This window comes from Melanotaenia boesemani, chromosome 11 (assembly GCF_017639745.1).
Source record: "Melanotaenia boesemani isolate fMelBoe1 chromosome 11, fMelBoe1.pri, whole genome shotgun sequence".
Lineage (NCBI taxonomy): Eukaryota > Metazoa > Chordata > Actinopteri > Atheriniformes > Melanotaeniidae > Melanotaenia > Melanotaenia boesemani.
This window is the reverse complement of record NC_055692.1, coordinates 16,469,853-16,492,315: the sequence shown is the minus strand read 5'-3', so window position 1 is coordinate 16,492,315 and position 22,463 is coordinate 16,469,853. Positions and strand designations below refer to the sequence as shown.

The following is a 22,463-nucleotide window of genomic DNA, read 5'->3' as shown; positions in this document are numbered from 1 at the left end:
ACCGTGACATGTCCCACGTGTTCTCTTGAATGCCGCTTCCGGCTTTTCCTTGGCTGCTGCGCCAAAGCGGAGGCGGCGGTTTCCCTAGCAACCAAAAAGTGTCAACAAACGTAACGGGATAAAGTTAAAAAACAACATGACAAATTGCGACCATGGTAGAGCAACGTATACAGCCATTGGTTTACAGTTTGTCCTGATAAAATGTAGTTTGTCGACTCTTGAGCAGTTTTAAAAACTCGTTTAGAGTTTAGTCACATCTCAGTCGCAGTGAACCAAAACAAACTACGTCTCTGTGTTTTACCCAAATGAGCGAGGTGTGTATCCGGGTGGCGGTCCGTATCCGTCCCTTGCTGCCCAAAGAAGTCCTCCACCACCACCAAGTGTGTGCGCGAGTGGTGCCAGGCTCCACGCAGGTGATGCTCGGCTCGGACCGCGTCTTCTCTTTTGACCACGCGTTTGGACCGACGGCCAGCCAGGATGAGGTGTACGAGTCCTGCGTCCAGCCCCTGGTGGAGTCCCTCATCGACGGCTACAATGCAACCGTTTTTTGTTATGGACAAACGGGGTCAGGCAAGACGTATACACTGGGAGGCGGGAACCAAGGTAAGTTTTTATTGACACAAAAGATGATAGACACATCCAAACTGGAAGTACAGACTGATTGGGGAAAATGGCAAATTGGTAAGGCTGTTTTGCTTCAGAGGGACTAGCTGTGAATTCTCAAGGTACTTTTCTGTATGTGTGTGTGTGTGTGTGTGTGTTTTTTTTTTAATGATTACATGCTTATACAAAGGAGCATGTATAGCCTATTTATATTTGACTTAGTCTATACTTACTTTTAGCTGACACCCCTTGACCTGATCCAGAAGCGTAACAAAGTCTTCTAGACCTAGAATTGAGTTATAGTACAACACCAGTTCCAAAGACGTTGCGATGTTGTGTAAAGTACAGATTAAAAGAAGTGCAAAGGTTTGCATAGATTTGATAATCATTTCATCCTACTTTTTTTGTAACTGTACATCAAATGGCCTTAATGACCAGCATCTTGCTGTTGGCGATTTTTGTTTCCTCTTTGTTTTAACACTTGATCAGATTTGTGCAACATGTACTTGATAATTTTTTTTTTTTTTTTTTTCTGAAATACTCCTTCAGATGAAGAGGGAGGAATTATTGATCGTGTGGCCCACGATGTGTTCATGTTACTGGGAGACAAAATGAAGAACAATGACAGTATGGAGACCATGGTGCGGGTCTCCTACGTGGAAGTGTACAAGGAGGAACTACGCGACCTATTGGAGCTCCACACCATCCACAAAGAGCTTCATATTAGAGAGGATGAGAGGGGAAACACGGGTAACGAAAGTCTTTTTTGACTTGCCAGCAGATGTGGCAGTTTTTTCATTTGTCAAATGATGTAACAACCTCTGACCTTATTTTAATTCCAATTAGTTAAACTTGATGACAACATCTTAAAGTTTCCTTTTATTCCACTCATATGTTTTCATAGGGATGGTGTGAGTTTTAAATGTTAATTACATTTTCATTTATTTTGAAGACTTTCCATTGTACATCACTATGGAATCCTTTGTTAGACCCTTTTACACCATTAATAGCCCTTTTAAGCTCAAAGCCTTACTTAATACTGCAAGGTTTCTGAAGTGGAAAGGGAAAAGCACATTTAACATTCTTATTCTTTCTGTGTTTTTAGTGGTGGTGGGAGCCAAAGAGATGGCTGTCACCTCAGCAGAGGAGCTGCTCAGTGTTCTAGAGATTGGCAATGCTCTGCGCCACACTGCTGCTACAGGAATGAATGAGCACTCCAGTCGTTCGCACGCCATTCTTACCCTTCAGGTCAACATTTGTTGCCACAGTAACAGCAATTCCTTCTCAAAATCCTCAAAACTCTGTCTGGTTGACCTTGCTGGTTCTGAACGTGCAGGAAAAACTGCAGACACTGGGACACAACTCAAAGAGTGTGCTCATATCAACACAGGCCTTCTTGCACTCAGTAACGTTATCCGTGCCCTCTCTGACATTGCTCGAAATCGTCATGGTAACAGCTCAAGCAGAGTACATGTACCATACAGAGATGCCAAGATCACCCGCCTCCTTCGTGAGTCACTGGGAGGCACTGCCCATACGCTAATGGTGGCATGTGTAAGCCCCTCCCACCACTTTGTTGCTGAAACTCTAAATGTCCTCCGGTTTGCTTCCAAGGCTCGTCAAATTCGCAACAGTCCAGGAAGAGTATCTGTCCAAACAGATGTGAAATCATGCCTCACGACCTGGCATCCCAGTGAGGCTCGACTTGGGGAACTGGAATATGAAGTACAGACATTAAGAGAGCTCCTGAAAGACAGGATGAAGGACATGGAGATGGAAAGGGAGAAGACAGGGGGGAGCGATAGAGAAGGGGAACACCTCAAACAGTCCAGTCAGGTCAGGATATTTGAACCAGATCAGAAGGTTAGCCAACAGGAAGTGTGGCAGTACTGCGTCTTGGTGCAGGAAGCTGCAGCTCTCCTTGCAGATATCTCTGGCCCGTCTCCAAGTCTTTCTTTCAAGCAGCAACTGGAAGACTGGCAGGAGAGACTGGAAGCTGTCAGTCAGTCTCATCAAACTGATGACATAGGCTGTTCAGAGGGTCATAGAGACCAACCTTTGAAACTTAGAGAGGAGCTGTACAAATGCCAGGTAATTATAAAAAGTGAATAAGAATATTACAATGAAAGGATTGAAATGACTGTTTTGTCAAAGAAGGATCTGGTTAAACCTACTCTACTCTTTTCAAAGCATTTGAGTCAAAATAGTGGAAAATAGTAAAATGGTGTAGGTATAGTCATTTTATTATTCACTGCCATCATTGGAACAAGCTAATCCATATCTTTTTGTTATGAAAAGTCAACTTCACACGCTTCCCGTTCTCAAGTCTATCTTATCTTTAGGAGACTCTTCGCATAAAAGAACAGTTATTGGAGCAGAAAGATGCTGAACTGAGACAGGTCCAAGCAGAAGTTGAGAAACTTCTTCAGGAAAGGAGAACCCACCTTACAGCCCTAGAGGAAGAAAAGAAGCATACTCAAATACAGGTGAGGATAAGAACAGTCTGGGAAGTAAAACTTTAACTAGAATTTGTTGCCCCATCTTCTGGTTTTTTATTTGTTTCAAACCCGTGTGTATGGTCAGACAGAGCAACTGGTGAACCAGCAGATTTTGATTGACCGTCTTCGCAGCAACTTCATAAGCTTTCGTGAGACAACCTCAAGGGCAACTGCAGAAGCAGAGGCTTCAGGGGACTTTGGTAAAAGACCCCACAGTGTCCCCCTGATAGCAAACAGCTGTGTTCGAAGGCCTACCAGAAAGGTAGGTAACTCTAGTGTTTTCTTCTGTGTGGACAATTTTTTTGTTTCTGAGTCTATCTGTTGTGCCATCCACGCTGGAGTTTTGCTTGTAGCTTTGATTGTGTTAAGTGCAAACACAGTTACTATATACATTTTTATGTGTGTTTTTCCACAAATGCTTATATGTTTGCAGATTCACTCCAGTCCACCAATGTATTCACTGGAGAGGATAATGGCAGCTTTTAAGCTGCGTGGCCATCTCTTGCTGGCTGAGATTGAAGAAAATGATGATGTTTACTGTCCTTTCACTAAACAAGAGGCAGAGAGCAAAGACAGGGGTCAAGAGAATAAAGAGGAGATGAACAGTTTCATGGACAGAACGGGATTGAGGTGAGTGTGTACTAAACAACTTGAATTGTTGTTTCCATATCAAATCATCAAAAATCAACTATTATGTAAGCTCAGGCACAACCTTTTGAGGTTTTTGTTAACAAGCTGCAACATGGGATAAAAACACTACACTTACACTAAATTATATTTAGAGTAATTGAATTTTTTTACCTTACTGCCAGATAGCCTTTTTTAATGGGGAATGGAAGCTACTATGTCCATCCATGTTTTTCCCAAAGTCACCAGACTCAAAAACACCCATGGGTGTTGCTAGCTGACTGCTCAATTGGTTGTTTGTTTTGAATTATACTGTGATTTTGGCAGTTTAACACATTAGTTCTCCTCTAAAATCCTTTTTATTTCACCAGATTTTCTGACCACAATCAACTGCTGGTAATGGAATAACACCTTCAGTGTCCTTACTTCAGACAGACAAAAAACTCAAAGAATGAAGTGATTCACTTTTTAATACGTATATTTCAATTAGTAACAACATTTAAATGACAACAATCATCTAATTTTTCATCATAATAAAAGTACATTTATAAAGTACACAAAAACAAACAGTTATGCATGCAGTTAACTAAATTTTAGGCAGCCATATTGGAACAAAATACTATTACTAAATAACCACACTGATATCTGATCTCTTGTGCACCTTAACACTGACTAAATAACTTGGTGCTCCACACTCTGTAGTTGATAATCCTTCCACATATTGGAAAGCACTGCTTTTAATGGTTGGTAGAGCTCGTGTGATCATACCATCTCTGAAATACACTGATGTTGAACATTTTCATGTAAACATTCTCCAGCTTCACTAACAGGGATTGGGACTGAGACTGCCAGGTCTGCAGCACACTAAGGCCACGTGATCATAGAGCTCTGAATAATTTGGAGCATTTAGCAAGGATCTAAGGGACCTTACTCCTGCATGATCTACCCAAAAGACCACTAACCACTAAAGTCTTTCCTCTAGTGAGACAAGGACAAGCTAAGGTTTTAAGAAGTGTATATTTTACACTTTATGTAACACTTGCTTGATTTTTTTTCCTCATAGCATTAATTAAATCTGACATCTGCTTTCCTGAACATTGTATTGTTTCTTCAGGTCATCTTTGAACCGAACTTGGACCTGCCGACAAAGGAAGTTGGCTTTTAAAGAGCAAAGCAGTGGATTGAATGACACATGCAACGGAAACCCAATAGTACAACAGCCTCAGCAGACCACAGGTTTCCCTTACCTTGTATCATTTGATTGGCTTGTCATTTTGTGTTTATATGATTTCATATCTGAGATCTCTACTGTGACACTCAAAGGTATGATAATGTGTCCAGAGGTCATTTCCTTTTCAAAGTGTCAGTTGCTGTTTCTTCTCAGACGCCATGGAAAGCCAACACAAGCTAAATCAAATGAGGAAGGCGAGAAGAGCAAGTGCTACCGAGAGAAGGATTCATGGTCTGTCAGTTAACATGCGCATGAAAGAGGAGCTCATCAAAGAACTTGACAAAACTGGTGTGCCTTCTTGTTTGTATATTCTTGCATGTACAGAGTTAGATCATTGGAAATCTTTATGAGATTTATATTTGGTTTGGTGTTTTCCATGTTGACCAAAACATCCCCAAATAACAGATATGAAGTTTCAGCAACTTCCAGAGGTTTCATTAGGAATCTCAGAATGACACATACAAGACAAATGTAACACATATTTACAACTAGCCTATAGTAAAAGTTTTCTAATCATTTAATACTTTTATCTCTAAATGTGTTTTTGTATGGCAGAAAAGGAAACTCACGCAGTGAACAGACACAGCAGGTGCAGCAGTGACAGTGGAGAAGCGGGTGTGTTGGTAAGACTTTCTATGCAGAGCCAGCAGGTGCGAACAGAAGTTTACCACAGCCTGCAACACATGAAACAGCAGAAAGTAGAGCTTCAGAACAGCCTCAGGCAGCAGAGAGAGACTGACGACAGCAACAAAAACCTGCATCACAGTGGGGTCAGTTGCACCTGTTTTTTCTTCTTTTTTCCCCCTTTTCCAATGAAATGTATAAAACCAAATACTTAAACTAAGTACATCAAACCTTATTCACATCTAGCCCAAATCTATCAGCTCTACTGATTAAAACTTTAAAACACTTATTTAGAGTCAATGAAGGATTTCTCAAGTAAATAAAGGGGAAAGATTGTTTGATTTCTCTGATCTCTAACAGTCTGTGAAGTCAAAAACTTGTCCATTCTGTTAAAGAAAAGAGCCTTTTCTCAACAAATATCTCTAATTAGTTGCTGTCTTTTTTATCTATTTTATTTTACTTACCTTTTTACTAGTTTTTTTATATTTTGTTTGACTACCAAAAACAAAAGTGAGGTCCAAACCTCAGTAGATGCCACATTTAATATGCATACCATCCAAATTATATTCTAATTTAGTTGAGTTGGACTCATTTGTAAATTCAAAACTGTAGCAGTCTACTGTCACCCATATTACCAGTCAGTTGTTAGGTAAATTATTAACTAATAAGGTAAATCGTTGACTACTCTTTGAGTAAACATGATTAATGTTTATGTTTACAGGGGCAAAGTGCAGGGTATTCAGCTGTGTGCAGAGATTTTCTCCAAGAGGAGTCAAACACAGGGGTAAAGTTATTAATACACTTAAGTACACTGTAAATTCTTTAAAGTTTTATTTTTACTGTTCCTCTAAATAGAAGTTTTGTCAGTCCCCACTTAAACAGCATCTCCTTTTCCTGTGTCTGCGTTTAATTTTGTCTTTCCTTCTCTCTGTCATCTCTCAACTACTTTGCTCTCCTGTCCTTGCTTCCCTTTCCCCCCTTTCCCACACCCTTTCCCGCATGTCCTCACTCTAGCTGCATGCCAGTAGTTGGTTAGAGAAAGAGGAGGAGAAGGTTCTTCAGAAGAGAGCAGAGCTGCAGTGGCTGAAGGAAGAGCTGAAGAAGAGAGAGGAGCTGCTCCTGAGCAGGGAGGCCTACCTGCAACAGAAAAATAAATTAGAAATCAAGATGCTTCATACCAGCCAGGTGAGCCATTATTTTCAGAAGAACTTAATTTAGTTAGAATATAGATTACACCTCTGTATTTGACAAAAATGCTTTTTTTTATTTTTTTTTATAATAACTTTCCAGACTGTGAATCAGGAGCTGCTGCATGTGTCAATGCAGTTGAAGTCTGTAGAGGAGAAGCTTCAGAACTTTAGGAATGTGAGAGAGACTGGAGGAGTTACCATAGAGGAAATGGAGAAGAAGAGAGATATGCTTAAGATGAGGAGAGACACTCTGAATGTCCAGCTCAGGAACAATAGAGCTCTTACTGAGGAGGTCAGCAAAAACAGGAAATTGTGTGTCTTATATACTCTGTATTTTTGTGGCACAAATTTTGGTAGACTTTGTATTTTTGTTTAGGAGGAGCATTTCCTTCTCCAGCTGGAGGAAACTATAGAAGCTCTAGATGCAGCACTGGAATTTAAAAACCACTCCATCCAGGACAAGAAGAAGCAGTTTTTGGTCACAGAGACATCTTTAGATCAATCACAAAGTACTGAGCCTGCCCAACTTTGTGATGTTATCAGAAGGCTGAAGGAGCTCCAACTACCGGAGGCTTTGGAGCTGCTTGTCAAATATTTCAACAAGGTAAAATGAAATGAATGTGCACATATTGATGTACACAACATTATTTTAACATAAAAATCACGCACAACCTGTTGTGTTATTCTTTAGTGGAACTTTACCATTTTTCTTTTTTGTTGTTTTGTATGCACAAGTAACGTGTGTGTTGGCTAACTTTGATTAAAACATATCCATGAATTTGAAAACACAGAATTTATTTTATTACACAGAAAATAGATACTTGTTATTCTGTTCCAGCTCCATTGTCCCTCCACCCATTTTTTCTGCCATATTTTCTTAACATAAAATTAAAAGAAGCTAGAAATTCACACTGCATATCTTTGTAAAGATAACATAATAACCTTTCTGTTTAGTCTATTATCACCTATTTTTAATCGCCTGCAGGTTGTTTGTCTCCGAGAGGCAGAGCGCTGTTTACGTTTGCGGTGTGAAGAGCTGGAGCTTCATGTTGAAGAGCAAGAGGCTGTGCTAAAAGAGATGGAGGCCTCCATCCAGCTCCTGGCCCTGTATGCGGACCGCAGACTCACGCAGCAGCACAGAGACCACCAGAACGACATTCAGCTACTACTACAGGATATCAAAGGTGATGAGTCCGGAGGGGGAGGGCATTTTTGTGTATTTTAATTCTGATAAATATTGCTATTTCATTTACACTGGTCTTCCCTTGTATTTGTGTATGTGTGTGTTTAGAGGATGTTTCAGGAGAGACACAACAGGTAAAACAAGGTAGACTGCAGCATCTGGAGAAGGAGCTGTTTTTCTACAAAAGCTCCACCCGCCAGCTCAAAAAGAAACTCAAAGAACTACTTAGTGATGCCATACACCCCGACAATCAGCCCTCAAAAACCCAGGAGCAGAGACAAATGCACAATGTGCAGATGGAAGGATGTGCAAATGATTCCCAACCTAATTCTGTGGATGCACCAACAAGGACACATATCACAACAACATACACAAAAATATACTCTAAACAAACAGACACAATGTCACACAGAGATTCTCGTACAGACAGACTTTCACATCAAACACAGTGTCCCTCTTTATCCTCTGAGTATCAAGTACAAAAAAAGACAAAAATGTCTGGGTGCAAGCAGATACTCACACAGGCTCACGGGAGTGGTGTAAGAGGTCAGTCAGGGGAGAGTTTAGAGATGACACCTGTCCAACTGTGTCGTCGAGAGCTGAGACAGATTTCTCTAGTTGACCTGCAGGTCTCTGGCTCTGCTACAAGGAGACTGCAGTCTGTTGATACCACTACAGAGTCTGTGATAGAGGACTCCATAGAAGTCTCCAAAAACAATGACATGTAATATTGCATCATTTGAGGACCTAGCAATTTGCTGTACAAAGATACAGAAATTGTCTTTCACTTAGTAATGGCTACTGCCTTGGTGTCAACAAACTTATCAGTAAGTAGTATGGTGTAAAAATGCTTGTGTATTGTTTGGAGGATTCTTAAGACTTTGTTCCGCTTTCGAGGTGTGAGAAATGACCAAAATTTATTCTGAGTTTCAAAAACATGTCTGTGTTTTGTTTTTTCTTTTCTTTATTTCAGGACAGATTAGATTGAAACTTTCTATTTAGTGTTATCAGAACATCTCCGCAGTTATCACAATAAAATATTGTACAGCACTACACTTGTTTGTTCCTCTACATTATTTGGGAGTTGTAACAATAACGCTGTTAACTGAGAGGAAAAACTTTAAAACTATACTACTATTTCTATGTCATAAATCATTCTGACAAATGTGTTGTGCACAAAACTTATAATCCTATATATGTTGTCTTTATACAGTAACATCTGCATCAATTAAATTTATTCTGCCACTATTTTTCTGCACTATTTGCAAAAAAAAAAAAAAAAAGACAAAAAATGTGTTTAGGTCTTCCTTGAACTATTAGATGTTGATCAGTGTGTGATGTGTTTATTTATTTATTTATTTGTAGTCATTTTCATTGTTACATGCATTCAAAATTTGATTAAATATATCCAACTATTTTGTCTTTAATGAATGGCCTATTTTTCATTCCTCACACCAACAACCTACAGGCACAATAGTTTAACTGAGATAATTAGCACATTAATAAGCCAAAAAATTATTTAATGCATTTATTTATCACCTTGTGGCTTTGGATGAACTGTATTATAAGATTCCTCAAGCTTAAGAAAATTATGGCCCAACTGTATTAAATGCAACCTACTGTATTTTTTAAGTAGTGTACAACTATAACATTGGACATCTTCCTTACAGATCAAAGTTGGAATTATGATTTATACAAATTTGTAGTTATATAGGTTTACATGACTTTAAAATGCATGTGCATTTGGAAAATTCTAAAAATTAAAAATAAATAATGTGTGGATTCGCAGTGATGACCAAATAGTTGCATACATATACATACATACATAAAGTTTGTGGGACCTCTGTCTTTTTTTTATTCTTTTTTATGATTTTCAACAGGATGCACAACCCCTCTTAACGGTTGGGGTATGTTCCGTTGTCATGGTGATGAGACAAAAGACGGCTCATTGCAGAAAAGACATGAGGTGTCACCATGACAACTACTCTGATAAGAATATCTGAATGATTTTGTGAAAAATTAAAAATATTGCTCTTGAAATTGTAAAGAAAAACATAATAAAAAATAAAATAAATAAAAACAACAACAACAAACAAACAAAGAAGCTAAAAGTTATTGGCTTAATAAACAGGGATTTTAATAAATACAGAAATCGTAGCCCGTTTGTTATTTTCGTACCGCCGAGCTTCCGTACTCAGTCAGACAATCGCTGGTAGCAAACCAACAGTAACCCACAGTTCCTTTCAGAACAGGTGAAATTATTCTTTACGAACTTTTCTTGTAAATAGTGTCTCTTCAACATAAGCCAGTGAGTGTATTTAAAGTAAGAAGTCAACCTGAGTTCATGTATATCTTTTGGTATACATGGACCACAACTTTTGCACTTGTTAAGAAGCTAACAAACCAACTAGCTAGGGTACGTTGCTGCTATTCGATGCTAACACCTAGCTGCGCCCACCACCAGACTGTTAGCACGGGTAAAGCTGAAATAACTAGACGGTAACCTGCATTGCTGTATTTCTTGTTAAGACAGATTAACTGTACAAACTGTTGCTTTAATTAAAGATGTTTAAAAAGATCGTACATTTCGGTTGTAAAAAGAGCTGCGATCATGAGCGAACTTGTTCAAATACTCCTCTAACAAATCTGTTTTGTTGTTTCTTTCTTACATCCAGTTTTCAGTAACGCTATGGCATCGTCTGCAATGATCACCGTTCCGACTACCGCCTCCCGTTTTGCCCTGCTCCAGATAGACTCAGATTCGGATTCTGACGCATCTGAGCCAGGGAAGTCAAACACCAAAACCGGACGAGACTCCTCTGGGAAGCCTCGACAGGGAAAAGCTGGAGCTGCGGGGGCCAAAGCTGCGCAAGGCAACGAAAAGAAAAAGGACAAGAAAAAGAAGAAGAAGGAACAGCAGCAGAGTGAGGCAAATGAAGTGAGTGCTTGGTAAAACTGGTAACCAATAAAACATTTTTCTGCATAATTGAGTCTTACTAAGCTGTACACCTGACAGTCTTCCTGTGGCTTAAGCAGTGTGTAGGATTTCCCTTTGTTTCACTTCATCGGAACTGAAACTGCAGAGTACTGTCAGAGAGTTGGTTTTCTTCTGCTTGAAGCGGAAAAAGAAAATAAGTTACTAATAATGTTATAAGATATGGGAAAAGCCAAGCTTTATATTTATCATGGGATTCCAAATCATTATCACTTTAGCAAGATACAGAACATGGGGAAAACTTTATGTCCAAATATCATCATCCGACTCACCTGACTAAGGTCAGCTTCAAGTGGACTGATAGCTTTGTAACCAAATGATCTGGGATAAATTGGGAAAATCAGTTCCATTTCTTGCGCTCTTGGAATAAGTTTGAGCTCTCTTTCTATCAGTTGCGCAATTTGGCCTTCAAGAAGATTCCTCAGAAGTCCTGTGCCCCACCACCCTGTATGACCCTGTCAGGAATAGCCAGTGAACTTCTTAATCCAGCACCAGGGTACCATAACACTCCTTCGGAGGGGTGGCAACAGTGGAAGCAGCGAGATGAGCAGGTAAGTGACAAAAGAGGAGATGCATAAAATGCAGGTTTGTCCTTGAAATCTGAAAAACAGTCTCGTCAGGCAGTATCAACTTGATATGATTATGATGAGGTTGATCCCCATACGTTTATGCCTTTTTTTTAACTTAGATAACTACAGAACTTTATGAGGCAGATCTGGAAAAGGCCCTGATTCTAAGTAAACTGGAGTATGAACAACAAAAACAGGTAAACTATGCAGACACACACACCCACAAGTTAGATCCTTTTTAAAACAAAGTTGCCAGAGTTTAAATATTTTTTAAAAAAAAATATTGTTTTGAAAAAAATATTAAGATTTAACAAAAAGGCTGTTGTTCCCAAGTATAAAAGGATAAGGTGGAAAGCTGTGTATACAGTCAAATGTCAGTCTTGTAAATCCTGAAATTTACCTGAATCTTAAATCATTTATACAATGCACAAAACCCCATTTGCCTTTTTTTTTTAAATGGCAATTAGCCATGTGCCACCATTCAGTCTCTGACCTCTGACCTTCTCTGCTTCTTCTGTTTTAATTTCAGTCCATTTAGAAAAACAGATTCTCAATGAATATTTAGCATTTAGTACTGGAAATCATGTCTGTAATTATTGATTACTCTCATATGTAAAGTAATTATGTTTACAGCCTCAATTTTGAGTTAGTCTAATGATCTGTTGTCATCCAGCAGAGTAACACAAATGCATCTTCACCTAAATCACGAGGAGGAAAAGAGGGTGGAGGAAAGAAGGAGAAGAAGAAGAATCAGCAAGCAAAAGACAAAAAGACTGTCTCTCTGCAAGACTTCCAGGCTGAAGGCAATGCAGGTTAGAGAAACTTAATAATTACTTGATAAATGCATGTATTTAGGAAACAAAGCCCCCAGAACGCAACCTGTAGCTTGATTATCTTGAGCTAAAAAAAATAAATAAATAATACGTTTTTGCAAATGGTTTTACTAATAAATGTTTCTTTTGTAGAGCATTTGTGTAGGAAACAAGATAAAGAGGTGAGCAAGAAGTTCTGAGTATTTTATATTGTTTTTAACAATTCTGCTCATTACTTACATTTTAGTGCCTTTTTTATTAAAGCATCATCATACAAAGCTAACTGGTCTTTTAAAGGAGAATTTTTAACTATTACCTAGAGCAGTGTTTCTCAATCCTGGTCCTCAGGGACCACTGCCCTGCATGTTTTAGTTCTGTCCAACTCCAGCACACCTGATTTAGATTAATTGAACTGCTTGTCAAGTTCTTTGCAAGCCTGCTAATGAGCCATTCATTTGAGTCAGGTGTGTTAAAGATGGACACCTCTAAAACATGTAGGGCAGTGGTCCCTGAGGACCAGGATTGAGAAACACTGACCTAGAGAGAGCGCAAATTAGTAACTAATGATTAGATAATACTGGAGTTATTAATTACAGATTACTCTTTTAAAAAGTTGTCCGTGTTTTAGTGTCACGGATTGTTAAGAATGAATCATTATGTAATGATTTATTAAAAAATTAATTCTGTGTTTGTTGATTCTCTGCTTACCCATGATCTGTTGTGCAGCCCTTGACTCAGCAAATTTGTGATTTGTTACTTGCTTGGTCCATTAAAGTATCTAATTGCCTTAATTGTGACTGAATAATAATAATGTGCAAAGTAAAAAATGCTTTGATTGACATGCTGACCAATTTTCCTGCCAGGACTCCAGGGCGGCCAACCCTGCTTTAGGGATGGGGCAGGAGGAACGATTTTTTAATAAATTGGAAGATGATGTAAGTCGTATTGTCCAAAGAGAGAAAAGACGTGAACAATATGCCAACAGCCAAGGGCAGGAAGTCAATACTTCTACAGAACACGAACCAGTGAGTGGACACACAAAACAAACACAACACATAACCAGCTGCCTGCATTTATTAAGCGTCGGGTATAAACATGACCTCATCTTGCACTTTAAGTTTAAAATAATCTGTGTACATGTTTTTCAGTAAATAAATTGCTGAACTGAGGTTTAATTTTCTTAAGTGAGCTAAATAAGAAGAGGGTGTTAAACTGTCTCGATTTGCTGTTTTTTGCCCATTCTTTCTGTTAGGATCCCCGAGCAGAACAACTGAAGTACGAGCTGGAGAAGAAAGACCAGGAGATCGATAAGCTAAAGCAGACCATCTCACAGTGGGAGGTCAGCAGTTGGATCAGTCTTTCTGTAGAATAGCTACACACATGCACTTATTCACAGCTCTTTTTACACTGGTCAGCCACACCATACATACCAGTCACAGAGTGGAAAACACTGATTATTTCTTTACAATATTCTGTGTTCTGAGGAAGACTTGGCATTCATGTGACATTTTCCACTCATATGACCTTTGGTACAAACCAAGCTACATTTCAGCTACGATAAATTTCTCTCTCAAATCTCAGAGACTGAGCAACTTGAAAGTGTAACTGTTGGTTATAGATTCCCAGTCCTGCATCGGAAATCACATCTACATCAAGATCTGCTTCTATTGTGGCAAATACTCTGTAGACTCAAGAAATAATACTTCCTATTAATTTTGCAGGTAAAGTACAAAGAGGTGAAAGCAAGAAATGCCCAGCTGCTTAAGATGCTCCAGCAGGGAGAGAGTGAGTTAAATGCTCTGTACATTTTCCATTTGTAACTGTTCATGTTTTGTCTGATGTGTTTTTGACTTCTTTCCTTCAGTGAAAGACAAAGCAGAAATCCTTCTACAAGTAGAAGAACTACTTCATATTAAAGAAGAACTGTCATCACAGGTGTGTAATGCTAAGCGGGGAATATTGATTTTTTGCTTATCAATAGGTTTGTGGACATGATTAATGTATTTATACTGTTTTCCAGGTATCGTTATTACATGCTGCCCTTGAACAAGAAAGATCTAAAGTTAAAGGGCTGCAGTCAGAACAACCAAAACATCAGGTGAGTTTTTATAGTCGCCCTGCTGTTTTATGAAGTGTTCTGTGGTATGTTTTCTGTCAGATAGAGAGAGATGATGTGCGTTTTTTCAGTGAGAAGCTAAGCGGGTGGGATTTGTTGTGTTTTAGCTTGTGTTTGGGTCCATAGATGAGACTAAGAGCAGCCACTAGCTACGTTTACATGGATGGAAAAAGTGATCCGATCAGCTGTGTGTTTACATGATGGACAGATTTAACACAATCGTGACACTTTTGACATGTGCAAGACATACTAATTTGAAATAAGAATTTTAGTTTGTACCTTTTGAGCATCAAAAGGCTCAATAATCCTTAACTCTGTTTCTAACAAACATTATTTCCAATCGAGGCGAACTGGATAAACTAAGGTGTTGACGTGACACCTTTTTATCCTGATTGGACATCTATGTAAACGCAGGTAGTATGTCTGCTGTTCAGACTTTTTACCCAACTCAGAGTTAGAAGTAAACTTGAGGACAACTCAGTGTTGTAATATTTTGAATAACTTCAAGAGGTATTCTCTTGGTTTTCTAGGTTCAGTAAAACTGTTAATTTCTATTAAAACTTTTGTCATTAGGCTTTTGTAAATTCTTTGGTTAAGACACAGTCTGCATCTCGTTTTGTTATCTTTTCATTCATTTAATTTTTTTTTTAAATATGGTTCAGTGGAATTTTTACTCAAATATTTGTGTTCTCTTTGTATTTTTCTGGTTGACAGGGTAACAAGAAGGGGAAGAAAGGCTCTGAGACAGATCTATGAAGGAAAAAAGTCTGACAAGAGAAACTAGCTCCTTGTCAGACTGCATGTCCTCCTAAACACTCACACAAAGTACACTCCAGACATGGCATGCTGTGTTACACAACTGAGCAAGATTTACAGAATCTTTTAAACATATTTGAGTTTAAAGTCTGTTTTAAAATGATTGCTTGGCGCCTTGTGCTGCCCCCTGCAGGCATAAAAGTACCACTGCATCTTAAGTACTGTTATAGGCTGTGTACCTAATTTTTTCATGGGTTTTGATGCCAAAATAACAGACTGAAATGTGTTTTTGTTTTACCTCTCACTGTTGAGTAAATAAAATACAGTTCAGTGAAAATAACTTTATGCATGTTTTCTTTGTCAAGATATAAGTATAGGTAAATGTGCAATATCCATAATGCAAGTAATATGTATTTAAAGAACTTTTAAAGCCCAAGTCCAATTGTACAAGCAGCATATAAATGATAATAAAAACCTGATGGACAAAAAGTTTAATTGAAGTGAAATATCCAGTAATATTGAAGAGTCTAAAATGGCTCTCCTCGCCCTTATCAGTTTGCTATGTTTGATGCTCATTCTAAGAATGTCAAAAGTGAGATGAAATAAATACAATTCACAGTCATAGTGCAAGACATTTTTCAGATAAATATATTTTGATGTGAAATTTTAAGTTATTAGCATTTGTCTTATTAAATAGCTAATACAGTTTTGTTGTGTGATGCAACTTTAAATGGGCTCCATGGTCTATAAGTGACTGAATTATAGAGTTCTAAATAAAGCATTTTGTTTAGCTTCAGGGTGCACTATTTTCTCAGTAATATCACGAAGGTGCAGTTTCCGTATGCACACTTCACTGCTGCGGATTCGGGCTACAAGCTGGTCCTCATTTATACAACATTCTGCCGAGTCATCCGGACACGCGCGCCTCCGCCCGCCCCAGGAGTATACGCTCCGTTCATCCTCGTCACTCCAGACAGGACTGAAGATGTCGGACTCTGTGAAAGAGGAACCAAAAACAGCTGATAACCGTCACAGGTCCAAAACCATCCACGTTGCAGTCAGAAGCTCAGCGGAGAGCAGAGACTTCACTGTGAGAGGAGACTGCACCGTCAGACAGGTCAGGACATGTGGACCAAGCTGCTTCCAGCTTAGAAATACTTTATTTGATGTGTATCCTGTCTGCACAGATAACAGACCTCCACACTGTAACTCTTAAGATTAAAATTCCCAAACAACCTCCTCTCTGCGCTACCGTGTTTTTGGTTGGCAAAATGTTGTCTATTGTGCGTGTGTGTGTGTGTGTGTGTGTGTGTGTGTGTGTGTGTGTGTGTGTGTGTGTGTGTGTGTGTGTGTGTGTGTGTGTGTGTACACAGCTGAAATGGGCCCTGTCGGAGCGACTGAGAGCCCCAGCAGAACAGCTGGTGCTGATCCACTTCGGCAGGGTCCTCAGAGAGGCAGAACTATTGAGTCACCTTAAAGAACAGAATGGGTCAGTCAGCCTCTGCGTGATCCGAAGGTACATAAATACACACATGGAAGGATGGAAGTGTGGGCAGACTCCCCTTTGCTGACTTGCTGTTATGAACTTCTGGTGTTTGTTGCAAAATCTGACAAATCCGTGAACTTAAATTGGTATAATGCTTTTTTTCTTATGTATAGTGGGTGTCACAACTTAGATTTGCTGAAGTTAATTGGTAAATGGTGATCTGTCCATCCCTCCCTCCCAAAGTTAGAACATCAGAACACTGTACCATTATCCCTATAAGCTCTTTTAAGATTAATTTGAAGGAAGAGATGCTGATTTGCCAGATGTTCTGTGCATGTTAAACTTTGTTAGATGTTTACATGCATACATGGCTTATACAACAGATGCGAAACTTTGGCTTAAAATCTATTCCATCTCTCTCAGGCCCCAGCCTTTATGTTCTCAGGCCTCCAATAATTCATCTTCAGAAACGTTCAAATCAGAACATACAGCTGTTCCTGACCCTGATCCCACTTTAACACCAACACCAACTTCACCACGCTGCCTGGGTAAGAACAGCAGAACAGATTTTTACCTCCAACCTTCTATCACTCAGACCTGCAGAGCATTAACATGCTTGTTTTCTTGTAAACCCATCTCATTTCAGTAGAGGGAGTAGAAAGTATTGACTTGGAAAACAATGGGCCAGGTTTCTTCTCTGCAGTCCAGCTACAGATGGAGATGCGCCATGTTCTGGGCAGCCCGTTTGTGCAGAGCAACCTCTCTAACTCCGGCCCTGAACTAACAAGACAGCTCATTCTGTCTAATCCCCAAATTCAGCAGCCCCTGCAAACAAACCCTGAGGTAGAAGATAAGCTGAACAACACAGATGTTATAAACCCTGTGTATGAGTGTGTGTTTAAGATACAGCAGTTAGTGGTAAATTTCAGGTGCCAGCAATATATTATGCACAGAAATCTGCCATTGTGCCACTTCAGTATATTAAACATACAAAAGATAATGTAATTATTGGTTTATATGGCAGAAAAATATTTTGTTGTGTGTAGAATGTAGTCGCTACCAAATTTTTCCCACCAAGTGGTCTGCATATAATGGCTTACTATTCTCACTTCACCTTCCAGGTACTGGAGCTTTTCAGGAACCCCGACATGATAGAGGAACTGATGCAAAATGAAGACAGAGCATTAGACAATTTGCCATCAGAGCAGGGAAACCCCAAAATCACCTCAGCTTCTTCCGGCATCCTCCAGGAAAAACAGGCAAAAACACAGCAACGTAGTCTTAAACAGGAACAGCTTGGAAGGGAACATTTTCCTTATTTGTTTTTTTTTTTTTTTTGTTTGTTTGTTTTATATGCTGGGTCATGTAAATCCTGTGTGTTTAACCTGTTGTTTGAGCTGTGTATATCTACTGTGTATTTTAGAGAAACAAAACTCCAGTAGTGTCCACTTCTTCTGGAAATCCACTGACACTAGAGGCACAAAGCAATCTAATGCCGTCCCTCTCCAGTGACTCCGCAGATCCTCTCAGAGAACTGACTGCCACTCCCAGAGCTGACCTTGGATCTCAGAGCACTATTACTGCAGGCAAGATAATTCACATCGGCACAACCATACAGCTTGCTAATGCCTATGTCACAGCTCAATGGATCTGTAATAAACGAAATGCAGCTGATTCACGGTAAAGATGATTATTTACTGTATGTCCTTCTGAACCTACCATTTAACTCTAAGAAAGAAGCTTTAATATTTTTTTAGAGTATTATCGTGCAGCTTTGTCTTCATTTGTCTGGGGTCTGCTTCCTCTTGCTCCAGGAATGCAATCACTGCTGGAGGAGATCACAGCTAGTCCAGGTCTGATGGAGAGTCTGCTGAGTGGACCGTATGTCAGCAGTCTTCTGAACTGCCTCAGCCGAAACCCGGACTTGGCTGAACAGGTGGCTCTTTCAGAATTTCCCTTCAGAAATAAAACACTTAATTGAAATTAGGTTTTAACTGTTGTATAATCACTTGAAGTGATACAGTACAAAAGTTTGGACACATGTTCCCATTAAATCTAATGGGAAGCAAATGTGTCCAAACTTTTGAATGGTAGTGTAACTGTAAGGGTCCATATGAACTTCACAGACAGACAGAGGGTCTTCTTGGATCTGCCATGCTGGTGAGCCTTGTTTGAAGAGAAGCCCAAAATGCACAAATCAAGTACTCACTCTAGAGAGGACCTCTTGTGTATTTATGGTTGTCTTCCACCTTTTTAAACAGGAACCATCTTCACCTGATTGGAATCTGACATTGTACCACTAGATGTCACCAAATACCAGGATTTTAAATGTGGCAGATTTTATTTTTTCACATATGTAACTGCCACAAGTTATTTTCTATAATGTTTCAGATGTTACTGAGTCATCCCCTGTTCTCAGGAAATCCTCAGCTACAGCAGCAAATGAGACAGCAGATCCCTCTGTTTTTGCAACAGGTTTGTCTAAAATCATCATTGTCATCTTTTGTCCTCATTTTTTTTCCTAACTTAATTGCAGTGTTTACCTGTAATTTTTTTCCCCCATGCATGAAAAGCTGCCGGACTAATCTCATGGCATTACTTTGCTCTTAATCAAACTTTTACAAACAGATGATGCAGCTGTTACAGATGCAACCTCCAAGCTGTTTTGTTTTGGTTTATTTTTTTATAATTTTATGATTTGTCAATAATGTTTAGATGCAGAGTCCAGAGCTGCTGTCTGCCATGTTGAACCCCAGAGCAATGAAGGCTCTTCTACAGATCCAACAGGGCCTGCAGACTCTGGCTGCAGAGACTGTCTCCCTCACACCTGCGTAAGAACAAGCAGGCATTACACTTTTCTTTTTAGTGCATTCTGGTTTAAGTTATTGTATAAAAGAAAATATGTACAAAGATAGAATGAATTTATTTTGATGCATCTGTCCTTGCAGAACTGGACTTGGAACCAGTGGTTCCAGTGAAGCCTCTGATCTTCATTGTGAATCTACCCCAAACAACCAGCCAGGAACCAGGCTTCAGGCTGCCACAGTGACAGAGCAGCAACAGCAGTTTGTACACCAGATGCTACAGGCATTGGCTAACACCAACAGTGAGGTACCTCAGGGTATTACTTGCATTTATAGGTAGTAGTTAGTTAATTTGAACTCAGCTGAATTTAAAAATTTTTTTTCAGTTGTCAAGTATTCTCAAAGATCAGTTTTGGTCTTTTATTTTTAGTGTAATTTAATTTAATTTCATAAAAAATTTCTCTAGAGACAGATAATTAGCTTATGTCTTTAAGAATAAACATAAAATCATTAAGTGTAACAATCCTAATAGCTTTTAATACAGGTGATTATATTCTTTAATGTCGAACAAGAGAACCTGGAGATTTTATATCTCTCACTTCACAGAAACCAGTGAAGTAAATTGTTCCTCTCTCCGAATTCTGCTGTTAAATTACTGAAGATTAAGGCCACTTCATTACTTTTAACTACAGTATTACTACAGTAGGAGGCAGTGCTCCTGATTACCTCATCCTTTAGAACTTTATTTGGATCCAAGAGGAACAAAGTGGAACTGTACACATTTATTTTAAATATGTCCATCTGTTTATTTTATTTAATTTTTGTTTTTGTCTTCAGAGAGCAAAGAACAACATCTGATGTATAACTCATGTGTCCCATTTTATTTATTTTTTACTTTTCTTTACAAATGATTATTTTCTTGCAAAAACAGGACTTCAAATAACTCTTATGTCACGTTGCTTCAGGTCCGTCATGAGGAGGACGAGTTCAAGGAGGAGCTAGAGCAGCTGAACTCAATGGGCTTCAGCGACCGTCGGGCAAACCTTGAGGCTCTCATCAGCACAGGAGGAGACCTCTCCACTGCTATACAACATCTGCTGAGTCTCTGAGACACACACAAACACAATTATCTGTCCATGAGTAGCTAAACATGTGCTAACATCTGTATCTGAGCACCTGCACTCATACATTGCAGTGATAAATCATCATCAGTGATTATAAAGGGGTTTACAAAACAAAGGGATTTGCAACACATGTTAATATTACTGCTCTTTCAACTCATATTCAGTAATTAACTTCTCATATTAAACTATGATTCATTGGAGATGTAGACATCTAGAACAAAACTCAGAAACAGATTAACAACTGAAAGATGTCATTATCCATTGTACATGTAGACTGCTGCTGGGTAAATAATAACCCAAGTCTGTCAGATCACTGGGATGTTCAGTAGCAATAGCTTTTAATGAATGATACAACAGTTGTGTTGAGAGGAAAGAGAAAAAAAGCAGATTAAACTTCACTGTCAAGTCTGCAGGGGCATTTAAATCCACTCTATACTGTAGCCTTGTAGCAATTGCACAGATATTCAAAAGCAAAACATACATTATTCCTTTCCTGCTACCAAACTATGAAGCTCAGGCCTCTTTTTACGTTGCCACCAGATGGAGTTTAACACCCAGAGATGTCCTGGAAGCAAACACGGGGTTCACAAGCTCCTTCTCAGACAGCAGATTGAACAAGTACCACAGTATGTTTGGTGCACCTGTCTCAACCACTACAGGCTGTAAAGAAGGCAAAACAAATATTTGAAATGGACAGGATGCCTAGCTTATATGTAAAAGTGTGTGTTTTAATGTAAAAATAAATAAATAAATAAGAAAAATAAACAATCAAAACTGTTAAATGTTGTCTTTATTGGTGTTTTTTTTTGGGGGGGGGGGGGGCTATTTAAACATGTTTCAGTGTTAATTACATTACATGCAGCAGGGTTAACATAAAAGTTTTACAAATGCTGCAAATCAATGTTTTGACTCCCAATGGCTGGTGATCCTTTAATTTTTTTATGATTTACATATCAGTTATTTAGTACAGTAAATGACGTCATAGGAAATTATCCACCACCATGTAAAACGACGTTGCTGCATGCTTGACTTTTCCATGTAACTGTCCAACATGTTATCTTCGCTGTTGTGTTCAACTCCTTAGTAAGAAGGGATTTAAGCTTTACTGTATAGCTGTGTACTAGGTTAAAACCAACACTAGGGGGCAATTAAGCATCACTTCTTCAGGAACATTAGCCATTATTGTTAGCAGAAAATACATTTTGAGTATGAGAACTCTACAAGTTATTCCCATACTAATAAATGTGTATTTAGTGTAAAATATCAGTATCTGCAAATTAATCTTTACTTTGAAACTGGGCATTGAACACATGATTAACTAACACATTCAGCATGTTCTTATTGAATACACTGAGTATTCTTTAACTAAAGTATATTCTATGTGTCAGATTAGTCTGTCCTGCATTCATGATTCTGGGTCCTGACGGAGAAGGTGAGCATATCATCTGCTTGACAACCTGTGTGCATCCGTCTGTTGCTGCCAGGCTGAAGGAGTTTTCATTTTCAGCAGTGTGTGTGTGTATGTGTGTGTGTGTGCAGCTGGATGTGTGAGATATAGGAGTAGCTGTGGGGGTTTTCTGGATTAGAAGCTCCAAAAATATTCGGGTTGAGGTTTGAAGATGAGTCACACCATGAAAACAGCTCTCCAGCATGTTAGTGAAGGTGTGTGAGTGTTCTAAAAAGACAAAGTGTGTCTTTTGGAGAGGCCAACAGTTGAGGAAACAGAGTTCACAAAGCTTTGACCTGGTCTTGCCTGTATGGTAGTGAGAAGAATGAAATGTGCATCCTGGTAGGGACTTCTATTTAAACTTCTAATCATTTGACTTGAGTGGGGAAAACCACAGT

General features: G+C 39.0%; 4 protein-coding genes across 8 annotated transcripts in view; 3 read left to right on the top strand and 1 right to left on the bottom strand.

Annotated features, from left to right (window-relative positions):
* Positions 1–367, bottom strand: part of rmi1 (RMI1, RecQ mediated genome instability 1, homolog (S. cerevisiae)) — a 29,236-nt gene extending 28,869 nt beyond the window's left edge. Inside the window, exon 1 of the mRNA XM_041999124.1 lies at positions 302–367. The gene's annotated coding sequence lies outside the window, so the exon portion shown is untranslated. The remainder of the gene's footprint in view (positions 1–301) is intronic.
* Positions 70–9,371, top strand: LOC121648773 (kinesin-like protein KIF27). Of its 2 annotated transcripts, XM_041999118.1 has the most exons (16): positions 70–603; positions 1,153–1,353; positions 1,709–2,694; positions 2,946–3,089; positions 3,187–3,363; positions 3,535–3,731; positions 4,843–4,964; positions 5,113–5,247; positions 5,515–5,729; positions 6,305–6,367; positions 6,598–6,768; positions 6,874–7,065; positions 7,150–7,377; positions 7,759–7,957; positions 8,065–8,700; positions 8,731–9,371. In XM_041999118.1, the coding sequence occupies exons 1-15, from the start codon at positions 306–308 to the stop codon at positions 8,682–8,684; spliced, it is 3,948 nt and encodes a 1,315-aa protein (XP_041855052.1). In that variant the 5' UTR covers positions 70–305; the 3' UTR covers positions 8,685–8,700; positions 8,731–9,371. The 2 variants fall into 2 exon arrangements, with proteins under 2 accessions (XP_041855052.1, XP_041855051.1); XM_041999117.1 differs by having other exon boundaries at positions 8,065–9,371.
* Positions 9,372–10,116: 745 nt separating this feature from the next.
* On the top strand, positions 10,117–15,541 carry gkap1 (G kinase anchoring protein 1). 4 transcript variants are annotated; one of them, XM_041999142.1, is made up of 12 exons: positions 10,117–10,208; positions 10,632–10,894; positions 11,344–11,502; positions 11,640–11,717; positions 12,197–12,332; positions 12,486–12,514; positions 13,196–13,357; positions 13,585–13,671; positions 14,054–14,117; positions 14,197–14,267; positions 14,353–14,430; positions 15,163–15,541. In XM_041999142.1, exons 2-12 carry the CDS (start codon positions 10,646–10,648, stop codon positions 15,202–15,204), a joined length of 1,155 nt encoding a protein of 384 aa, XP_041855076.1. In that variant the 5' UTR covers positions 10,117–10,208; positions 10,632–10,645; the 3' UTR covers positions 15,205–15,541. The 4 variants fall into 4 exon arrangements, with proteins under 4 accessions (XP_041855076.1, XP_041855074.1, XP_041855077.1 ...); XM_041999140.1 differs by having other exon boundaries at positions 12,194–12,332; XM_041999141.1 differs by lacking the exon at positions 10,117–10,208 and adding an exon at positions 10,212–10,279 and having other exon boundaries at positions 12,194–12,332.
* A 580-nt stretch (positions 15,542–16,121) lies between these two features.
* On the top strand, positions 16,122–21,357 carry LOC121648782 (ubiquilin-1-like). The gene is made up of 11 exons (XM_041999155.1): positions 16,122–16,321; positions 16,578–16,720; positions 17,114–17,238; positions 17,337–17,533; positions 17,812–17,984; positions 18,116–18,276; positions 18,505–18,626; positions 19,082–19,165; positions 19,406–19,521; positions 19,639–19,801; positions 20,460–21,357. Exons 1-11 carry the CDS (start codon positions 16,190–16,192, stop codon positions 20,601–20,603), a joined length of 1,560 nt encoding a protein of 519 aa, XP_041855089.1. The 5' UTR covers positions 16,122–16,189; the 3' UTR covers positions 20,604–21,357.
* The last annotated feature ends 1,106 nt before the right edge of the window (positions 21,358–22,463 follow it).